This window comes from Sarcophilus harrisii, chromosome 5 (genome assembly GCF_902635505.1).
Source record: "Sarcophilus harrisii chromosome 5, mSarHar1.11, whole genome shotgun sequence".
Taxonomy (NCBI): domain Eukaryota; kingdom Metazoa; phylum Chordata; class Mammalia; order Dasyuromorphia; family Dasyuridae; genus Sarcophilus; species Sarcophilus harrisii.
Window position 1 is genome coordinate 49,286,916 of NC_045430.1, and position 22,916 is coordinate 49,309,831.

The 22,916-nt window shown below is 31.9% G+C and overlaps 1 protein-coding gene across 1 annotated transcript in view; it reads right to left on the reverse strand.

Moving 5' to 3' along the window:
• The window catches only part of OTOGL (otogelin like), a 194,616-nt gene that overhangs the window by 7,684 nt on the left and 164,016 nt on the right, over nucleotides 1-22,916 (reverse strand). Inside the window, exons 42-53 of the mRNA XM_031940155.1 lie at nucleotides 22,306-22,494; nucleotides 18,828-19,040; nucleotides 18,285-18,389; nucleotides 16,849-16,956; nucleotides 13,373-13,474; nucleotides 12,707-12,811; nucleotides 12,561-12,601; nucleotides 9,862-9,925; nucleotides 6,179-6,357; nucleotides 5,279-5,380; nucleotides 4,397-4,516; nucleotides 3,964-4,009 (exon numbers count right to left, since the gene is read on the reverse strand). Of these exons, the coding sequence (XP_031796015.1) occupies nucleotides 3,964-4,009; nucleotides 4,397-4,516; nucleotides 5,279-5,380; nucleotides 6,179-6,357; nucleotides 9,862-9,925; nucleotides 12,561-12,601; nucleotides 12,707-12,811; nucleotides 13,373-13,474; nucleotides 16,849-16,956; nucleotides 18,285-18,389; nucleotides 18,828-19,040; nucleotides 22,306-22,494 (1,374 nt within the window). The remainder of the gene's footprint in view (nucleotides 1-3,963; nucleotides 4,010-4,396; nucleotides 4,517-5,278; nucleotides 5,381-6,178; nucleotides 6,358-9,861; nucleotides 9,926-12,560; nucleotides 12,602-12,706; nucleotides 12,812-13,372; nucleotides 13,475-16,848; nucleotides 16,957-18,284; nucleotides 18,390-18,827; nucleotides 19,041-22,305; nucleotides 22,495-22,916) is intronic.

Consider the following 22,916-nt stretch of genomic DNA (forward strand, 5'->3'; position numbering starts at 1 on the left):
TTCATTTAGAAACACTTCCACAAGCAGTAGCATGTGATTCTGATGTGCTTTATCCTTATACACATTTGACCAAAAAAGATTTTTTTAAATATAATTCTTTCCATGAAATCACTGAACTTTGAATTTAAAATATACTCCCTAGTTAATTACAGACATCATTTTTCAAGTTAAATTCTTTTATTTATTAGATGATATTTTTCTGCTAGATTTATCATAATCTGAGATAAATATAAATATGGCTGTAGATATATACATATTGTGCATGTATCTATACATATAAACATATATATGTACATATAGATGTATACACACACCATATGCACATTTTAAACACAAATTTCCTATATATCTTCTTCTTCAAAAAAAATAAACAACCAAACTGCTTTCTCAGTAAGTATATGCAGGAGTAACTTTTCCCTGATAGAATATTTGGTATTCCTTTCAAGTATTCTGTTACAACTTAAATAAAGAACATTATATGAAAAGGTGAATCTACTATAGTCTTGTTAATACTAACTAGATAATAGCATATTTTAAAATACACTTTACAAAAAAAAAGAAGAAAACCATCCACTTTCAAGTAGAATAAACTAAAAGCTATGCTGACTGGGCACTTTCCCAAAGAGAAAGCTCTGGATATCAGAATTTCTTAAATCAAGTAATTAGCACTGATACCTAAGCTGGAATTGAGCTGCTGGAGGTTATTTTAGGATTGTGAGCTTATTATTTATTGTTCCTGGCTCTTGGCAGGGGATCAAAGAGAGAGTGAGACAGAGAAGTCTCTTAGGATTTTCACCAACATTTCTGATTTACATATGTGGCTCACTATCCTTTCACTGACTTATATGGCTTGGGAGAATGAATAAATCAAAGCAATATCAGAACATGAATTAATCAGAATTTTGTCTAATTGATATGTTCCTTCATTTTCGATATAGTTTTGTCTGAAATTATACCTGAGTTATGATTTCATTAATGCAGAGAACTCTCAAGCAAGGATATTTCCTCTATCAGTACAAATCCGTATCTAGTCTCTAACTTAGTCTTAAAAGATTATTTGAGCCATTAAAAGACTGTGTATGACTTGCTTAGGATCTCAGAACCATATCTTTCAGATTTGGAACTTCAATACAGCTCTAACTCTTTATCAACCTTACTACATTGCCTTTGTCTAATTTATGATTCAACACTTCCTGTTAAACTAAGGGATATCCCAAATCTGAAGGTCTTCTGAATATAGGAGTCACCCCCAACTCAAGGACAATGAGAAGTTCTCTATTTCCAGTGTATAAAGCCTTGGGTTGGAGGTCAGGAAATCTCACTTCTGACACTTGCTGATTTTAAGCTGGTAAATTCATTTAACTCATCCAAGCCTGTTTTCTCATATAGAATTTGGGAATAATGATGTTTTATAGGGTCATTTTGAAACTTAAAGAAAAAATATGTAAACAAATATGCAAACTCAAAGTGAAATATTAATCCCAATTGTTGTCATAACTTTTTGTTGTTGTTGTATTGTTGTTGCTATTGTATTATTGTTTTTACTATTTTTATTATTTTTTTCTTTTTTGACAAGGCAATGGGTTATACACATAATAAGTGTTGTGTGTCTGATAGTAAGTGTTGAGTGAACTGAGATTTGAATTTAGGTTCTCCTGACTCTGGGGCTAGTGCTCTCTCCACTGCACTATCTAGTTACCCCCATTTATATTATCATTACAACAAGATTGTTTTCTTACTATTGTTACCATTGATGTGGATTTTTGTTGCTATTTCATTACAATTCTGTTTTCATAAATATTGCTGTTACCATTTTTATTGTTGTCCTTGTTTTAACTGTTTCCATCATTATTGTTGTCTTAGTTGCTTTAACCATTATTGTTTTTATCCTCATTATTATTGTGATGTAACGATTATGAATGTTTTTGTTATTGCTATAATTTTGTTGTCTTCATGATTCTTGTTTTTGTTTTTTGTCATTTTGTTTTTGTTTTTGTCACTTTGCATTATCATTTTGTACTCATTGTTGTCAATATTACTGTATTCATTATTACTGTATTTATTATTATAGTTTTTCATAACTATTATTTCATTGCTATTTAGTGCTAGAAATAGTGATGATTGTTGTTGTCACCATCATGGTTGTTATCTTGGCTGAATTTTCCCAGGGAGTAAAATGGATAGATGCTTTTAGTTTCTATGCAAATAAAACCCAGTACTCTAGGACATAGTTTTTTTATGTATGTGTGTCATGGACCATTTTGGAACCTGGGCAAAGCTTATGGACCCTTTCCATTATTTTTTTTTAAATATCCATAATTGAAAGAAATACATTTTAGTTAGTTTAGCAAAAATAAAGATTTTTTTTTACCAACAAAGTTCACAGAATTCCCTAAAATTAATCTATGGTTCTTAAAGGGTTTTGAATGTCAGATTAAGAACCCTGCTATATATAGATCTGAGATCCTGGAACACATCAGTTCTACTAAACAACAGAGGACAATACCAGCCTGGAAAACTGTGCAGTCATTGGTTCCTTTTCTTCCTGTTCTTTGCCCTAGTACTTTATCTTTAGTATACTGAATTTTTAGGATGTTCTACAAATATCCTATTCCAATGCTTCATTATGGCCTGAAAACCCTCCTGGGTTCTCAAAAGTTATGCTACCACAATATAGGCTCTTTAAGTCTCTACACAGTTGGAAAAGTTTTGACTATATAATCAGAATCAAGGTTATATCATTATATCTGCTGAACAAAAACATGATCATTTAAGTGTTAAAAAAGTGGGGGGTGTCTAATGAAAGAAGTTCTGTACCTGGAATCAGAGGCTCCCATTTCAAATCCTAGCTCTGATATTTATTCCCTGTATAATATCTACAATGTTTCCAATCCTAGTCTCATCTGTAAAATGGGTCATCGGACTAAATGTCTCCTAAAATCCTTCTAGTTCCAAATATATAATCATTCTGACAGCCTTTTTCTATCCAGTATTTGTCAATATTCCTTCCCTCCTCAGATTGTCTGTATATTGAAACTGAATGTATTATCTATTTGAGTGTTGTTTCCTCCAGGACAGTGTTAGCTCCTCCAGGGAAGGGATCGGTTTTCATGTTTGTCTTTATACTCCCAGGATCACATAGTAGGCACCTAGCAAATATTTGCTGAATTATCCTGACTAAAACAGGAGACACACAGGAACTGCAATCAAATTAAAAGATGATTCTTAATAGAGAAGCAAAGTTGGTCTCATCACACACCTAAGAGTGAGAGGAAATATTATCTAAGGATATATGATTAATTGGATGACTCAGTACCCAATGCAGTAATAAATCAGCTCAAAAAGACCTCAAGGTATATTAGTTTTCCATAAGAATACATGGTGAGTGGAATGTGGATCAATGTTTCACAGTCAAAGAAAAGAAGGATCACTGACCCTTTGGAACCATGTAACAGATATGATGTTTTTCGCTTACTGGGGGGAATTTGAACCTCTGTGAAGGAAGCATCTTCTTATGCTCCAAAGAATAATGATTTGGATACAAAGGTCACCCCAGAAATTAGGCTGGTGGTATTGATCAGAGGAAGAAGAGATAGTGATAGTTGGTAAATCCCTGCTGAGATAGACATATGTCATCCTGACATGAACAGTGGGGAGATAAGCCTATGAAATGGAGATAATACTTGTACTACATAACCCTCTTAGAGTTCTTCAGATGAAGGTGACTAAATAAATCTCAAAGTACTATCTACATGTGGCATTTGGAGAAGTTTAATTATACTCCAGAAAGAAAACCCTGTCACAAACCTGGTGGCCAAGTAAAGCCAAACAATGCCACATAACATTAAACTCTCTTGAGTTTGATGGTATCAGCTTTCCTCTCTGAATTTTTAATAAAAGAATCACAGTACATTTCATTAGCAAAAACTAAAGTAATGTGCAATACAACATGTTATCACTTACAGATCTTGCAGCAGCCTTCATTGGTTATTGTTATAATGCCTTCATTCTAGGAGGAAAAAAGGAAAAAATCACCTAAATATCTAAATAGAGTGTGCTCAAATTCCAATAATCTAAAAAGGGAAAATTTTGTGATAGGTGTTAAGAAAAACTTATAACTCCCTTATTTTTTTTAAATAAAAGGAAATTCTGTGGGAAGGGGACTTAAGAAGTCCAGTAAAAGACACATTTGCGTTTTATGAAATAAGAACCTTTGGACCAGATTAGCTCTAAGATTCATGTAAACCTTGATACTGGTGTCCAAAAGGTTTCTTGAATTTATGTGTGAAAGTTGAATGGAAATATTTAATTAACTATAATCCAAAATATAAGTCTGTAAAATATATTTGGATAATAACAAATACTGGATTGTAATCATTTTAAATTAAGTACAAACCTTTTTGCATTCAGTCTCATTAAAAGGAGGACAAACAATGCTGTAGCTCAGAATCACTGCTCCTGTATCTGTCTTTATACACTCGTATTTACTGCAGTTAAATACCCATGAATTTCCTTCCTGGAAAACAAAAAGTTATGACAATAGTTTAAGTAACTCAAATTAGTGCAGTTTTCAAATGGAATGGCCATATGGACCTCCTTGGTGAAGAATCAAATCAAAATCAAAAGACTTTTTAATAAAAAAGTTTCATTGGGTTTCGTTAGAATTGAAATTCTATTTTTCAATATTTTTTATTTCATTATAAATTATAGTTATATTCCATAAATGTAGTTTTAAATGTATCCAAAAATAAAAATAGAAATGTAAGATAAGAAAGGAAAGTAAAAGTCAGGGAACAGTAAGTTCTTCCTCAATGAATCTGAATGGATAAATAACAAAATGTTAACTTTCCAAGAAGTGAAACAAAAGCTCAAATTAAAATATATTATCACTAATAAATTTATAAATTGTTTTGTAGCAAAATTTACTGTTATTCTTGTGTCCAACACATATATTATCTTTTCTATTCTCCAATTTCTCTACAAAACCAAAAATCTTCCCCTAATTATAAACCTTACATTTTCATTTAACCCTTTGTCAAATTTAGTAGTGAACATTCTACACACACACACACACACACACACATATGTTTTTAGAAAATTTTGTTTCAGATCTCTTCTATATCTCAAATATTATTGAATTTTGATAATAAGGTAGTCAGTATAAAAGTATACATTTGGTATTCAAACATCTATAATAGAAAGATGCTTCTTCCTAATATGTTCTTAATGCCTCCACAAAGCCCATAAAGCTTTATTAATAGAATTTAAATCTTGATACCTCATATATAAATGTATCATTTTCAATCTTGAAACTACAGGATACATTCTTGCAGGTACCACAGCAATCATAATCGCTAGTAGAAGGAATGTATTCTTGGTGCTGTGTGAAATAATAAAACACTAAAGTAAATATCAAATAAACCATGCGAACATATATATGTCCCAATTAGCATGAATAATGAATCCTGTGAAATGACTGCATATATTTTAGTTTGCTCTATTTGAGGCTGTACTTACATAAAGTATGGTCCTTGACTACAGTCTAGTGAAATCATACCATGTGATTTTAAATAAAATAATTATTTCAGAGATTCTTTATTCACAACAATCCAGACCTATCACTGTTATCACCTTTAAAACAAATTAGCCAATCTTCATAAGTATTTTTTCAACATAAAATGATAAAATGTGAGAACTAGAGATCTTTAGCAGCATCTAATCCTACTCTCATAATTACACACTTTCCTGGGGGCAAGTACACATTGCTAATACTGCATCAAATTAATTCAAACAATTATTAACTTTAAGTGGTGCTGTTACAGATGGTTTCAGTATCAACCTTTGTATTTATCAATAATGATGCATATTGTCCCCTGAATATCTTGAGAGACTAACATGAGCTTTATAAAGTCCAAAAGCTCATCTTTTGTACATATTAACATACAGCAGATAGTAAAAATTTACATTAGGTCTATCATTATCTTAATTGCCAAAACTCCACTCAATTTAAAGCCTTTAACCCCTACAACAGTCACTATTTCAAATGACACCAAATAATTTCTTGAATTTCTATTTACATCCCATCAAATAACATAATGTATGAAAAGCACTTTGAAAAATTGTTAATGGCATATAAAAGCAGGCTAATACCAGAACATTGTTTTAATAGGATTCTTACCGCTTCACATTCTTTTGAACAATTCACTCTAGAAATATTCATGGCATGATAGCCTGTACTATTATCCATTTTTTCCAAGCATTCTATTGGATGACAGTAATCTTCTTCAAAATATTTTATCATGGATTCTCCAGGATTCAAGACATTTACTTCTTGGAATACACATACATTATCCTTTTCTAAGAAAAGAAAAAAACCACCAACCTTTAATGGGGAAAGACTATATTCAATTTTTCATTAAAGGAAAAAAAACTATGTAGAGTGGACTCATGATTTCATCAATAAAGGAAATGCTCTCTTAATGAGTGTCACAACTTGATTTGCAATTTGAAGTCTTAAAGAGGTACTTAGAAGACTGAGAAGTGACTTGTCCAGAGTCACCCTTAATAAGGCGATCCTTGGCTTCCTAGCTTCAAGGACAGCTTTCTACTCATTAACCAGAAGAAAATGTGTTATTTTTGTATTGTTTTGAATTCTTAACCTGATTGTTTTCAAAATAATGCAGAATTTAGCATCTCAATCATTCCCATATGGACCTCATATTCTTTTTGGTATAGATATGCCCTCCAAGGACATAGATAATAACCATCTCTAATTTGGCTAATGGTCTTAAAAAGTTGTGACTGAAAATTTTTTCATCCTATTGCTGACCAGGTAATAGCTATCTTTGAATCATGCTAGATTGCTCTTCTTATAAAATATTTATTTATCCTTCAAAATGTGCTAACTGGGTTATTATGCTGGCCAGTATTACTAGATTGCCTTTTCCTCCTCTTTTTAAAAATTTATTGGTACGATAGATAGATTTTTGGAATGGAAAATTATAGTTAAGTAAAAACAAAAGCACCATTGATGGGATAATAATAGAGTGTACGCCTAGGATTTTATTGGGATTGGAAACTTCTCAGAAGAAACTTATTCTGCCAATAAGTTGGCACTTTTTTTTTCAATTTAAAGTCTTGGAGAAGTACATAGGCATAAAGCAATGAAAGCTTAAATCATTTATCAAGATCACACATTGTGTGTGTCAAAGGCTAATTTGAATTCAGGTCTTCCTGGATTGCAGGTCTCTATCTACTATATCACATTGTTTTTCAACACCATTTTTCAAAACTGTGCTTAGAAGTATTTGTTAATACCCGAATAAGACTGGGACTTTAAGACAGTTAGACTGACCCTATATAGTTGAGGATGAAAATTTCTAAAATTTTCAGAGCATTGTGTTTCCAGACAGAACAAATACAAGAACAAGAAGAAAAAGATGAAGAAGATGATGATGATGACAATGATTATGATGATGATGATGATTTTACAGTTAGGCATCTAGATGGCTTTTTCACTAAAATAAATATACCATACCCACTAAAAGTATTTGGTGATAAAATAAGTCACCAAGTCCTATTGATCATTTCTTCTCTCTCTCTCTCTCTCTCTCTCTCGCTCTCTCTCTCTCTCTGTCTCATCTTGTGCCATGACTTACTACAGCTGCTCATATTTGATCTTTTGATCTCTAGCTTATTCCCACCATTTTCTCTAATATAGGGTGCTACTAATGGCAGATTTGGTTTTGGACTGGAACTATAATTTCATTTTTATAGTGAACTCCTGACAAGGAAATATATCCTACTAAAGCCAATAAGCATCTTTTCAATTACGTATAATAGAGTTTCCTAGGGCACTGAGAGATTAAGTTCCTCCCTGGGTGTTATGTCTCTGTATCAAAGTGGGACTCGAACTCAACTCTTCACTCCTTCAATACAATGTTGCTATAATTTATTATATATTACCACTTCTTTATCAAACCTTCCATAATAACATCTGCTCCTTGATGATTCCTTCCTTTCCTCCTTTGTACGTATCTGTATTGCAATGTTGCATATTACATATTTATATAATTGTATAATTTATATAATTACATAATTATAGAAGTAATGTCATCCTCCACTAAGTGTTTAAGTGGATAGAGCTCCAGGTCCAGAATCAGGAATTCTCATCTTCATGAGTTCAGATCTGGCCTCAGGCACTTATTGTTGTGTGATCCTGAGCAAGCCACTTAACCTATTTGCCTAAAGTTTCCTCATCCTTGAAGTGAGCTGAAAAAGGAAATGGAAAATCAATCCACTGTTTTTATGAAGAAAACCTCAAATGGGGTCACAGCAAGTCAGAAATTACTGAAATGATTCAATTATAACAAAATCAAAATTCTATCCTAGTGATTGGGATTTTTTTAACATTTTTTACTATATTTGAACTGGATGGAATGTGATATATAATATTATCACATTAATTTCACATACACATATGGACATATGACTAGATAATATGATAAAGTTTTATATAAAGCTTCAAGAATTGTAAACCTCTTTATTCAGGGTATCCCAAAAAAGAAAAAAAGGGTCAGTTTTAGTTTTAAAAATCCCTAAGACTTTTAGAGCTGAGAGATATGATTATTTTTCTATAATATTAATAGTCAATTATTAAATTTAGATTGAAGTAATTCTATTTTCTCATACTGGAATCAACAGGTTGCAGCTCTCTGAAGGATATTGCTGATGAATAAGTTGCCCAAATCCTCTAGGTGCATGCTCTGTGATCTTGGGTAAGATCCCACCCAAATGGAATACCTTACAAACAAAATCTAATCTAATTGAATCCTTGCCTTTGAGAAATAATTCTATGCCCTTGTAGCTCCTTATTGGAGTTTAGGGAGTACACAGCTTATGAAGAAGAAAAATAACTGGAACAATTTGGATAGAAATGAATTCCTTTGTCCAGATTGCTGGAGGTAGCTGTATCATGATCAAGTCACACTTCCAGCAAGAGGAACTCAAGACTTTTAGCCTACCTTCTCATTAATTGTTTACCAATCAGGGTTGATTTTCACCTGGCAGGGACACTTCTTTTTTCCCAAGATATGTAATCATTCAGGAATCTGCATGATTTTGTCTTTAATGACAGAGAGAAACAACTAATCATCAATTTATTGATTATTTGCTAGCCTAATTAATAAATTGAGTGTTGATTGCCCAGAAACTCTATCTCTTGAATTTTTCATTCTTCACAGGACACCTTGATTACATTGTCATTTTATCCTCACAACAACTTATAAGAAACTCCCAAAAGCCAGGGTAGGTGGGATAAATGTTATTGTTATTTCCATTTTACAGATGAGAAAAGTAAGATTGAAAGAGTATAAGTAATTTGGCCAAGATAACACAGGGTTCAGTGCTTAAACTCAAATTCAAAATCAGATACTCTATCCACTGCACCATTTGGTGTCCATTTTACATAGACAAACTGTGTAGCCAATAAACATTTCTCAGATGGTTGTTCACTACCTCTTAGGTAAATGTGCTAAATGCTAAAGATTAATATTTTTAAAGTACTGGAAACAGAGCATTCATAGGGTATAGAAATTAAGGTGAGATCATGAAACAGCAGGATTAATGGCATTTCAGAATTAGTGAAATGAAATGATCTCAATCATTTTTATTATTTTTAAAAATGCAAGCAGATTAATGCTCTCGAGTTATTTACATTCTAAAATAACTGAGTGAAAGAACCAGTCATACACAAATAAAAATGATTTTCAATCCTTTCTAACAGTTGGTAATAATAACTGTTATATATCATGTATTCATGTATTATTATTATAGATAGGAATATATAACAAGAAGAGTTACCACAGAGATACTTCTGGCATCCACAATCACTTTGAAAGGACTGATCTAGTAGAGTGAGTTCTCCCTGATAATTAGAGAAAGGAAAGGGGAGATGAAGAGAGAGAGAATATCAATATGACTGCACAACATTTTTTTTTTCAGAGACACAATTTGCAAAATCACAGACTCTCTAAACCTAAGTTTTCTCATCAGTAATATAGGTATATAAATACTTATACTGTTTCTTCTCCAGAGAGGAGGAAAGAGCTTTGTAAAATACAAAATGAGTTGCTTTTATTACTACTACCCAAAAGAGCATTTTTGGAAGAGTCACAAACTCTTTTAGGACACTAGGGTGGTTTTTTGCTCTATAAAGCCATTCCTCCTGACTCAAATCCTCTTAACTTCTTACACATGAATTTCCTTTTCAAGACCTCAAATCTCACATAAGAATAATGACTAGCATTTACCATGGTGCTCTAAGATTTGCAAAGTATTTTACATATTTATTTCACTTTATCCTTCCAATAATCCTGGAATAAAGATACTATTGTTATCCCTTTTTACAGGAGAAGAAACTGAGACTGGGAAGTTAATTGACTTGTCCAGTATCATACAACTAGTAGGTTTCTGAGATGTGGTTTTTAACTCAGCTATATAATTCACAATCATACACAATTTAAAAGTTTATAAAACTTCTTTATAACAACCCTGAAAAGAACATACTGCAAATATTATTATCCCCATAGGACAGAGGAAGAAACTTAAGAAAAAGAGCTTGAGTGATCTGCCCATAGTTATGTGACAGAGCTAAGATTTCCCCGACTCCAGGTCCAACAATCTTTCTACCTCAAGAAGCTTTATCTCTCATACAGCATTCTATTTGTGTGTTCCTTTTGTATTTATATCCTACTTCGTATTGCATTTATTTTTACATATGCTAAATCCCATTACTAGATTATAAATTCCATGACGATAGTTGCTATATCTTAATATTAGTGATCTATGATTTGTCCAGTTGTTACAAATGGGAAGACTCAAGTCTGAGGACTAGAAATCCAAATAAAACTGGATTTCTTAATTCTCTAGCATTACATCATATAGAGCTCCTTCAAAGTACCTATGCTTGATGTTTCCATTCCTCCCTGATGAAATACAAAACTACATCCTCAAAACTCTTAGCTATAGCAGAAGAAGGATATTCAATAAGTCCAGCTGCTGAGGACATCTTCAAGAGATTCATCTGAGAAAAATTCCCTTGCTTGAGCTGCCCATTATTTTCCATTAGCCAACCTTCAGAGAGCTATAGTTAGCTTTTTCGCAACTATTTACTATGAGTATATCTATACAAAATGACTAAATGCCCATGAAATTATTTTTCTTGAATACAAAAAAATCTGGCAGCTCTCTTCCTTGCCTTGCAAGGAGACTATGTGAACCATCCTTCCATTAAATTGTTCCTGTTGTCCACTCATTTCATTTATGGCAATAATATCAAGAGTGAAGTGATTCAGGGCACTGAGATAAATGTGAACTGTATAGTCTTTCATTAAGCATGAGCTTATTGGAAAAGGCTCTCACATTTAGAGGGATAACAGTTAATATTCATTTAGACACTCTAAAAACTAAATATTATCAGGCATTTTTCTGCTGCTCTGTCACTATCACTATAGAGAAAGAAAGAACTCTTACAGGAGAGTAGATTTACACTTTCTTTTGTTTCAGGGATTGCTGTGACCCCACAATTCATTTCCATGTGGGTAGTCTGCTGATCACAACATTCTCTAAGCCTATTAAGATGGTCTTCAGAAAACAGCCATGCTCTGGTGGATGTTAAACTTTTCCAACCTGAATCTGTCAGAGACTGCATTCTAAGAGACTGTTTTTGAGAACTGAGAGACTCTTCCACAATGAAGAAGCATCTAAATACGAATATTCATAGTTTGAGACAAGAATAGAAACCTGTAGAATGAGTTAGGAATCTTTGGAGCTTTTTGTAAGTCATTTTTGTAAATGTTTGGGACAGAGATTGAATTTGTATTTCTCTTGGTGGAGGGAATTCTCAGGTGAGGAAACTCCCTCTACTAATGCTCCAAATATTCCTGGCTTCTACCCCTTTCTTAAACTATGAATATTCATTTTGGGATCTCTATACTTGAGAATCTTTAATGTCTCTTTAAAATGTTTTCTTTGTCTGTAGAAATATTTATGTTTTCACAGTCATATCTTAATCTAGATGAATTAAGTTAATAGTTTTAGCTACCTTTGAAATTAATGAGTTATCTTTCTTTTCCTTTTCTAAAAAAAATTGTAAATGAACAAACTGAATTTTAAATGACATAAGAGTGTGGTATGATAGAGTCAGTTTGATACAGCATATAGAGTGTTGATCTCAGAGTGTGGAAGGGTTGGTTTGAAATCTTACCTGAGAACTTAGGAACTACATGACACTGAGAGTTCCTTAACCTCTGAGTCTCAGTGTCTTTATCCACAAGATATAGATAATAATGACATCTACTATCAGGAGTGCCATGCAAATCAAATGATATAAGTAAAAGCTTAAAATAATATATTAATAGCTATCATCAATCCCATTTGATTTCTAGTACTAGAAAACAAATTGAATCCATATCATCTGCTTCTCTGAATAATTCTTTTTTAAAAGATAGCAAGAACAAATTATCTTTTTATATAATCCAGTACAAAATAAATGTCCTTACCACATTACAAACTGGCATAACAATATTTTCACAGCTACATTCTAAAGAGGGAAAAAAACAACATATTAACATCAGTCAAAATAAATTAGTGTGAAGTGCATGAACATATTAGTAAAATAAAGTATCCAAAGATCAAGGTTAATTACCACAATGCCACTCTGGACAGCATTGTCCTGATACATTTTCTTTCACAAGTTTCCTATCCTCTGGGCAGTTAAGTAGAGGTGAAGAGCAAAGACTCTTCTCACATACTAAAATCAAAAAACAAAGAAAAAAAAAGACATAACATGCATCAAGATGAATTCTATCCATAAATCTATTGTTCCTTTTGCAGTCAATTTTCAACGGTCTTCCCTAATGAAAAGTGTCCTTCTTCAGTTAGCATTAGACCAAACTAAGATGTTGGCACTATTTATGAGACACTGTATTCCTTCTTAGTGGGAACAAATAAAATCACTCATAGATTGTATAGCAGCTTTAATGTCTATGCTACATCAAAGCCATGAGACTTTCTCAGGAAATAGAGGCAGTCGGTGAGGGAGTTGGAAATAAGAATGCAGCTAGTTATGAGACTCTCACTCTAAAGAGTAAAACCAGAGAATTCAGAACCCACTTTGGGGAGCAGAGGAACAGGCCAAATTTAGATACACCAAAACAACAATGTTATTTAACCTGTGCCTGGAGAAATCAGGTGTGGATTATAGCAGTGGTCTCACAGAAAGCATCTAATTTTATTCTTTTTAAATATTAAGTTATCTCAATCAACAGCAAAATCTAAGTATATAGTAATTTTTTAGTTAAAATTAACTTACCACAGTAATACTGAGGGCAACAATGATGTGTGGTACTGAGATCCACAGTGAGATATTCTCCCTCCATGCACAATGGAATAGGCTCAGTGCAAGGTTCACAAACTGGAGGTAAAAATCAAAAGCCACAAACAATAAAACTGGTACTAAAGATATTAGGATTAGGATTGTGTTATTAGGATGTGATTCCTTGCAGGAAGGATTGTTTCATATTTTGCACTTATATCACTATCACCTAGCAAAAGCCTTGAAATAAAACAGGTGCTTTTTTTTATTATTATTACTTCCCAGCTTCCTTGGAAAAATATGCTCAAAAAAAGATATGCAAAGTTTACTTCAGGAAAAAAGTAAGCAAATGAAGATTTTACCAGGTAAAACATTTTGGTGTTGGGCTATATTAACATTATTAACCACTATTTACATAGCCAGAAATTTATGTGGTCTTTAAAAATTAGCAGACAAGAAATTCTGTGACACTGATAAAATACCACTCAAAGATTCTTTAGCATTCTATGAATAAACTGTACTGAGGGCAGATTTTTTTAAGATTGTGTCTCTATCTCACACAGGCCAGAGCTTCATGAGCTAATCAAGAGCCTTACACCAACACTGAATCATCAGAAGAGTTTGTAGCTGCTCCATTTTCCAGCCTGGGCTGGTATGCTCTCCTTTAGGCAACCTGATGTTCCTCATGCCATTAAATCATGATATTAATGCTGAGCAGAGTGCAGGCTCCCTGTCAAATTAGCTCATTGCAGCTCAGAACCACCAAGCTCAAAACATCTCCCAACCTGCTCACTAATAGGCATTACAGGAGTCAACACACCTGCCTAATTAGAACATTGTCAATGAGAAAATTTCTACCCACTATAACTGGGACAAATACTGTTCTGTGAAAACTTAAGAACCAAGGTTTGTTAGAGGTATTACCAAGCCAAACACACATCATTTCCAAGCTATGTAGCATGAAAGTTTTCAAAATATAGAAACAAAGTAGAAGAATTTAAGACCACACGGGAATACTATGATATATATAATTTTGTCTCCTAATATAATTGTGCCAAAAATGCTTTCAGGAAACCTAGAGAAGATGGACAATGATATTCAAATTGAATATAAAAAGTGATTAATTAAAACACACTGAACATTAAACATGTAGGATTTGTCCTAAAAAGGTTTCTACTTGGACTTCATGAAATATAATGTAACTATATTATTTATTAATAATATTTAACATATGTTCATGTTTATTTTATGTTAAGAATATTAGCACACAACACTGTCTATATTGTTATATTTTTCTTTTCTTAATAAGTTTTTATGTCCTCATTATAATTTTTCTCATATCCTTTCCTTCCCCCTCCCAGAGATCCATTCCAGAGTATTTTCTAAAAATGAAAGAAAAATGGAAAAACTCAGTATGACTGATTAATACATTGAATAAGTTCAAAAATTCAGGTAATGTACAACATTTGTGAACCTCCCATTTCTATAAAAGGGTATGTGATGGAGGTATCTTTTCATTTCTCCCTCTCCCTAAACCTCTCCTTCTTCCCCTACCTTCCTGCGCAGTCTTCTTCTCTGTCTTTGTCTCTCTCTCTCTCTCTCTCTCTCTCTCTCTCTCTCTCTCTCTCTCTCTCTCTCTCTCTCTCTGTCTCTCTCTCTCTCTTCCACACACACACACACCATGCTGTTCTTAATTCTACAGCATTTGTTTTTGTGGGGGTTCTTTCTCTTTACTGTGTTTTCTGTGTTGTAGTCATTATGCATAATGTTTTCTTTGCTTTGCTTACTTTATATTGGTGCATAAATATTCTTTTCTATTCATTATATTTATCACATAAACAGCATGATACTATTCTCTTATATTGATGTACCACAATTTTTTTAGCCATTTCCTAATCATTAAGTATCTATTTTTTTTCTAGTTCTTTGCTATCACCAAAAATATGTTGTTATAAAAATTTGGGTGTGTTTGGTGATTTTCTTCTCATCAGTGAGTTCCTTGGACTCTTTAAATCAAAACACAAAGATAATGTATTCTTTTAATCTATATGATTCCTAATTGCTTTCAAAATGGTTATATTGGATCATAGCTTCACCAATACACTAGTGAGCTTTTTTTTTTCCATAACCAAACTAAAATGATGATTCTTATCTTTTGTCAATTTTACCAGTTTGCTGTGTTCTAAGAGAAACCTCAGGATTATTTTGATTTTTATGTTCTTTGTTTTTGGTTATTTGAAGTTTTTATTTTAAACTGGTTATTAATAATTCATAATTGAATTATTTGAATTATTGAATCATTTGTCATTATTTGACCATTTATTGCAGATTGAATTTTAGGATGAATATATGTATATATAACATCATATTATTCACATTCATAAATGTATATATGTATATATATATATACACATATACCTATATCTGTTCTTTTTTTATTAAAAATTTTTGGATACCAACCCTTATCGGTGAAATTTGAAACAAAGATATTTTCCAATTCAATCATTTCTATTCTTAACTGAAAATGAAATAATTTTCTTTTTGCAAAATTATTTTAGTTTCTTGTAATCAAAGTTTTCTATTTCTTCTTTTGCAATTATCTCAATCTCTTTGGATATCCCAAATATGTTTATTGTATACTGTCCATGTCAAGCATGACTTTTTAGGTGTATGGATATAAATTGCTTACAAATGCAACTTTTTCATTTTTAAGAAAGAAATGAGAGGGAATTAAAGGCTCTCATTTTTCAGGCTTTCATTAATAAAGCAGAAATTACATCTCTATTAAGAGAGTCATACTCTGTGCCTTTCTCATTAAATATAGTTATAGTTTACATCACAGTTATCTAGCAATTAAAATATAAAGATAGTGCTAGAGAGTCATAATTTATAAAAATGCCTTTTCTTCAAACAATTGTCATTTTAGGTAAACTTCAAAAATTTTCTTTAAATGTAGATATTACATTGTAGCAGTACATAAACAAACAAAAATATTATTACCACTCATATTTTTCAATTTCTAGCTTTTATTAGATGAGCCAAGGTTTCTTAACTTTTTGTGTGTCATAGATTCTTTAGACAGTCTAGGGAAGAGTAGGGAGCCTTTATGAGAATAATACTTTTAAATGCAAGAAATAAAGTAAATCAGATTACAAAAGAAACCCTAAATATTTTGAAGGACATTCATCAAAATAAGTTCACAACCCTAATTTAGAATCCCCTATTTTAAAGAGAGGTTATAACAACTGATATATTATCTCAAATATAACCATATCTTTAAATCTACTTTTTTGTCATTTTAGAAGTAGATGTGAAATAAAGAGGTCACTGTTTTTAAAAACTTTCTGCAGATATTCTTGAATTGAAAGTTCAAAACACCTAGTGACAAGAAGTTTCATAAAATCATTATCAGACAAAGGTGGTCCTATTCAGTTCTTCCGTTCTGTAAGTACAATGTACTAAAGATTTCTTACCACAAAAAGGAGAGAAACAGCAAGGTTCTCCCTGCTGAACTTGAATCTCAAATTGATCTTCTCTGCACTCTGATTGTGGAGGATCAGGACAAGCCAAAATGTCACATTCTACAGAAAGACAAATAAATTTTGTTTCAAAAAAAAAGAAAGAAAGCTACAAATATGTTAAAACAAAACAAGATGGTTTTATTTTTCTTTGAATTAAAAAATAGCAGTTTCTCGATTAATAAATTTTATTCATTTCCATTTATTAAATATCAGAATTTTTCTACTATATCCTATCACTATGAAAATAGACAAATTTGAGCAGTAGATGCCCAACAAATTATATGCAATATTCTGTACCCGTGGTCATCAACCTCTACCAATGCAAAGAAGTTATTTTTCTCTCTCTTTTTTTCCTGCAAAAAAAAAGAAAACAGATCATCCTGCTCTATAAAGTTTCCTAAGTGTTACAAAGAATATTATAATCCATTACTCTACATTAGACTTTGTATTTCATTCACTTAAACAGATATATGTGTGTGTGTGTATATATATGCCTTAATAACTTTAATAGTTTACATATTTAATAGTTTTATTAGCTTTAAACTACACTAAGGTTTTAGAGAAACTATATATATGTATATATTTATGTGTGTGTATTGTGGATGCATATTTGTACATGCATATAAACATTCATATCCTATGCATGGATTATAACTACATCTGTACACACACACAGAACTATACACTTACTTATAGATATGTATGTGTCCCATATGTTTGTTATATGTCTTTAGCTAAATATATAAAAAAGTGTATATATACTATGTTTAGATATGTATATAAATATATATATATAATGTGCATGTTATGGACAATGCTTATATATACCTGTATATTATATTTACTACACATTTATGTATATGCATAACTATAACTCTCTTCCTGTCCCCCCCAAGATATATTGTACATTACATGTATATGCAGATCTGTGTACTTATAATGTATTTTTATATGCATATAATACATATTCACATATATTTGTATATGTTCCTGTATATTATGCACATGAATATGTATTTTGTGTCTATGTACATTATTGTATATATCAGTATTGTATATTATGCTGTACACACTTATACTGACATGTGCATATATAACATATTTATCTGTATAGATATATTTCCCTATAGTGTATGTGTGTGTGTGTATGAGTATGTATTTATCTGTATAGGTGAATCCACAAATCTTATTTTGTATTTTTTGTGTATATATGTGTGTACATGCTGTGTATGCACATATGTGTATATATATATATATTATATATGTATATTTGTATATATATTGAAGTTTGTATATTGTGTGTACTATACAGATGGATATATAAATATGTTGTACTTATGTATGTATGCCTATATGTGTATATATGTATGTATTGAAGTATTACTTACCACACTGGTATTGTGGGCAGCAGTGAAGTGGGCTGTGGCCTACAAATAATTTTTCGGTACTTTTACAAGTTGGAATATCAGTTTCACATATAGTCATGTCACAGGCTGAAGAAGAAAAATGAGATTCAGATTTTCATGAATGTAAGAACAGATGATCTCATTCTAATCTAGAAGAACAAGCTATTTTTAATATGTATTTATTTTCTTTAAAATGTAGAATGGAAAAGAAAGAGTAAATATCCCCAAATTTCAGAGTTCATAAAGTGAAAGTAATTTCAAGAAAACTAGATTGTTATCCATTAATGATGATATAGAAAATTCCTTCCTGAATTTGTGAATGTGTATTTTTTTTTAAAAATAAGAACTTAAAAGCAAGTTTCTTGAGGGCTTGCTTTTGGAAAGCAAAGGTGACCCAAAGATGAAGCCTAAGTTCTAATGCCATATAAAACAGAGACAATAATAAGGAGCCAGGAAGATACTGGCTTTCCCAAAAGATATGACCACTTTTCTTGGGAAGTCAAAATCCACCTGCTGCATACCTACCACACACTTCCTTTGGACAGCAAGACTGCATGTTTATCATGGTGATGACAACTTCTCCTTCTCTTTTACAAATTGGTGACAATTCTTCAGTACAATTGGGCTCCAGAGGAATCACGTTTCCATTTTCCAAACACTTATACAGGCAGCACCCTTCCTCTGTCCCATTCCAAACCTCTTCAGCAAAACGGGGTTGGCCCTGACTGTCAGTACATGCTAACAGAAATAAATGGTTTTACAAATTATTACAAAATGAAAAACAAACATCTAAGGGATTTTATTCTGCAATCTTACATATGACAAAAGGCAATGTCACTGGTCTAAGGTCCCTACCTATAGAAGAAGTAAGGTAATATCTATAAGAGTAGGAAGAGAATCTTGAAGGGCTCTGAAACTCTTTCAGAGGGTCTATAAATTCAAAATCAATTTTTATTTCTGACATGGTAAAATATCTCTAATTATAATCCACATAAACAAAAATTATTTGGATGAATCCTTAATAATTTTAATAGTATAAAGGTATACCATGAACAAAAGTTTGAGAACCATTGATCTAGAAGAGGACTGACTTTTGAGTCAGAAAAACTTGGGTCTAAATCCTGACATTTATTAGCCATGTGATTAAAAAAAATCATCCAACTTCCCTGAATCTGTTTTTTCAGATACAAAATAAAGTAATATACATAGTGCCTGTCTCACAAGTGTGTAATGGTCCAATCAGATGAAGTACTTTTCACAGTTTTAAGGATTATAGTTACCAGCTGTTATTTCACCATTTCTGATCTTAAAATTTTATGTTTCTATATGATAAAATTTTCCTTTGGTTCATACCCACAAATTTTCTTTTCTGATATTTCTGAGATTTTGTTCTTTTTTATTTCTATGAGGAAATTAAGTCAAATCAGGTCAACAAATATTTATTAAGAGCCTGCTGTGTGTCAGGCACTGTGCTACATGTTGAGTTTGAAAGACCAAAAAAAACAAAAAAACAAAAAAAAAACTCATTCTTCATGAATTTGCAGTTTAACAAGGAAGATAGCATGCAAAAACAGCTATGTATGAAGTAGATATAGGTAGGACAGAAGGAAGATAATGTTAGAGGGAAGGCACCCATATTAGCTGGGCTTGGGAAAGGTTTTACACAAAGAATAAGATTTTAGCTCTGCCTAAAAGGAGAAGGGGAAAATTTTAAGGTATAAAGAATAGCCATTGAAAATGCATCAAGTCCAGAGATGGAGAGGAAGCCAATATCAATGTATTGCTCTGTGTGTGTGTGTGTGTGTGTGTGTGTGTGTGTGTATGTGTGTGTGTGTAGTGTGTCTATGTCTGTGTTTGTGTTTATGTATGAGTCTGGTGAAGAGGATGGTGGGAAAAGATTCAGGTAGAAATGTAAGAAAGGATCAGTTTATGAAGGTCTTTAAAAGCCAGAGTTTTATACTTGATCCTGGATGTGATAGAAAACCACTTGAGTTTTTGGAATTGGGGAAGGTAAAAGAGAAAGACATAGTCAAACTTGTTTTTAAAAAAATAAAAGTGTCAGCTGGGAGGGGAGGATAGACAAGAATGAGAAAAGACTTGTATAAGCAAATCAATGACATTAATGCAGAAGGAAAACTTTAGGGGAAAAGGTAATGAATGTATCCTATAAATGCTTAGTCTGAGAAGAGATCTGTTTCTTTTTCTATAAAATTAGGGAATGGGGTTATCAGCTCACCAATCCAATTCATTCCACTTATGAATTCTAGGACTCATAGATTTAAATGTAGAGATCTCAAGTCTAATCATTTTTACATTACATATAAGGAAACAATCTATAAATGTATAAAAGTTATGTGACTCATCTAAACGTGGAGTATAGAATCAGGCTTGAAACCCAGCACTTTTCCTTTAAATCTAGCCTTCATTCTACTCTATCATAATGTCTCCCTAATGAAATTTTGAAAATGACAATTTGTTACAAATAAACAGAACTAGATAATAAGGACAAAATGGCTTTAATTTTTAAAGTCATGGCATCTCTTCTGTAAAAATTTTTTAAATCAGATATTTTAGTATCATATAGTCTAGGTGACTGAGAGCTGAGTCTTGACTTCCAGACTGAGTGGTTCCAGGTCTCTGAGAAGTTCAAGGCTACTATCAATAAAACTGGGGTAATCATAATATCTCCAAGAGTTGTTATGATGATCCAAGTAGATAATTCATCATCTTTTTTACACTAAGATGTTTGGGACATCTCAAATATGTGAAGTGCTTTGCTCTTTTTATTATTGAATAATTTATTAATGATTACATTAGGAAGTTATAGTATAATGGGGGAAAAAGGCTTTGAAGTCAAAGAACCTGGAATCATATTCTTTTATGCTATTTCTATCCATGTGACCATGAGAAGATCATTTAATCAGTCCAGGCCTCAGCTTTCTTGACTGTGAAGTAGATATGCTAACAGATACTGACATCCGCTATGTCATATGACTTTTGTGACAATAAAATAAAACAATGTGGGAAAACAGCTTTGTAAACGTTTAAACATTATAAATATGAATCATGTCTACAATGTAGATATTTTATTTTTATTTATCATAGAAGTTTTATTGCAGAGAAAGTGTGAGTTTTTTGACACAGTGACAGAAACAGAGATCCAAAAGCAAATCAGTGTTTGCATTCTCCAATGCTGACTGCATATTACTGTCACCTAGTTTCATAGTCCTAAAAGGAATATACATATCCATGTCTGTATGTTCAGTAAGAGTATGACCATAGATTTTTATCTTATCTTGTACATAGAGTTTTTAAAATGGTAAGTTTGTTTCTGATGTGAATTCCATTTCCAACATCTTTCCTCCCTAAACTTGTCATACAATAATTACATCCTATTCTGTCAGTATCATTCCTCTCATTTGACCATCTAACCCTAGTAGAGGTCATATGGTGAAATAGAGTACTGAACTCTATTCAGGAAAATTAAAATTCAAATCCTGCCAATAGCACTCTGTGATCTTGGATAAGTCACTGAAACTATTTGATCCTCAGAGTTTTGTTTTTTTTTTTTTTTTATCTTGAAAATGAATAGATTGTACTAAATAATCTATAAGGATTTTTTCCTAATTTTAAATTTATGATCGTTAACTATGACAACCTGAAACATGATTCTACAGCAGCTAGAAAAGATGGGAAATTAACAAAGTTAATGGTTTAACACATATTATGTTGAGCAGCAAGGTCTTTTACTTTGTACTATTTTCATCTGCTAGCATAATGAAGAAAAAGTGACTAGAAGTAGATAAAATATCTTGTATTTAGATGTGTGGCTGAGAAGAAAATATCTCACCTTTGAAGCCAATTAAGCTTCTCTCTCATTTAAAATTATATCAAGAAGTCTTTTTTTTCCTTGCCCCTACTTTCCTTTTTTCTCCACTTTTATCTCCAATTTTTGGGAAGGAAACATTAATGTAATTATTTTTACAAATTAAGTGCTACTTACCACATCTTTCCTCTTGAATACACATAAAGGACCCTGACCTATGAAGTACAGTTCCATTTGTACACACACAGTCTTCTCTTAAATGTTGGCAAGATGATTCTTGTTCAAAGAACCATTTATTCTGACATGTTTTGGCTGTACAAGATTGAATACAAGGCCGATATTCCATCCCTTCAGGACAACTCAAAGCTGTGAATAAGATAACAGAGTTTTGTTGTAGTTATTGTTTTATTTCCCTTTTGGTCTGAGTTTTCTTGCATAATATGACAAATATGGAAATATGTTTAAAAGGATTGTACATATATAATCTATATCAAGTAGTTTGCTATCTCAGAGAGGGCAGAAGCAAGTAAATTTTAGGAAGAAAAATTTAGAACACAAAGTCCTACAAAAACAAATGTTGAAAACTATCTTTACATGTATTTGGAAAAATAAAATACTATTGGAAAAAATTAAATTAAGCAAAACATTAAATTAATTTTTAAAAAAATAACATTTTGGGAGTACTGCAATTGAAATGACTCTGGAATCATTAGCAAAATCTGTTGATTTTCAGTCAGTGATAATTAACTACTATACAGTCAAAAATAAGTCATAAGTTCTTAAAAAGT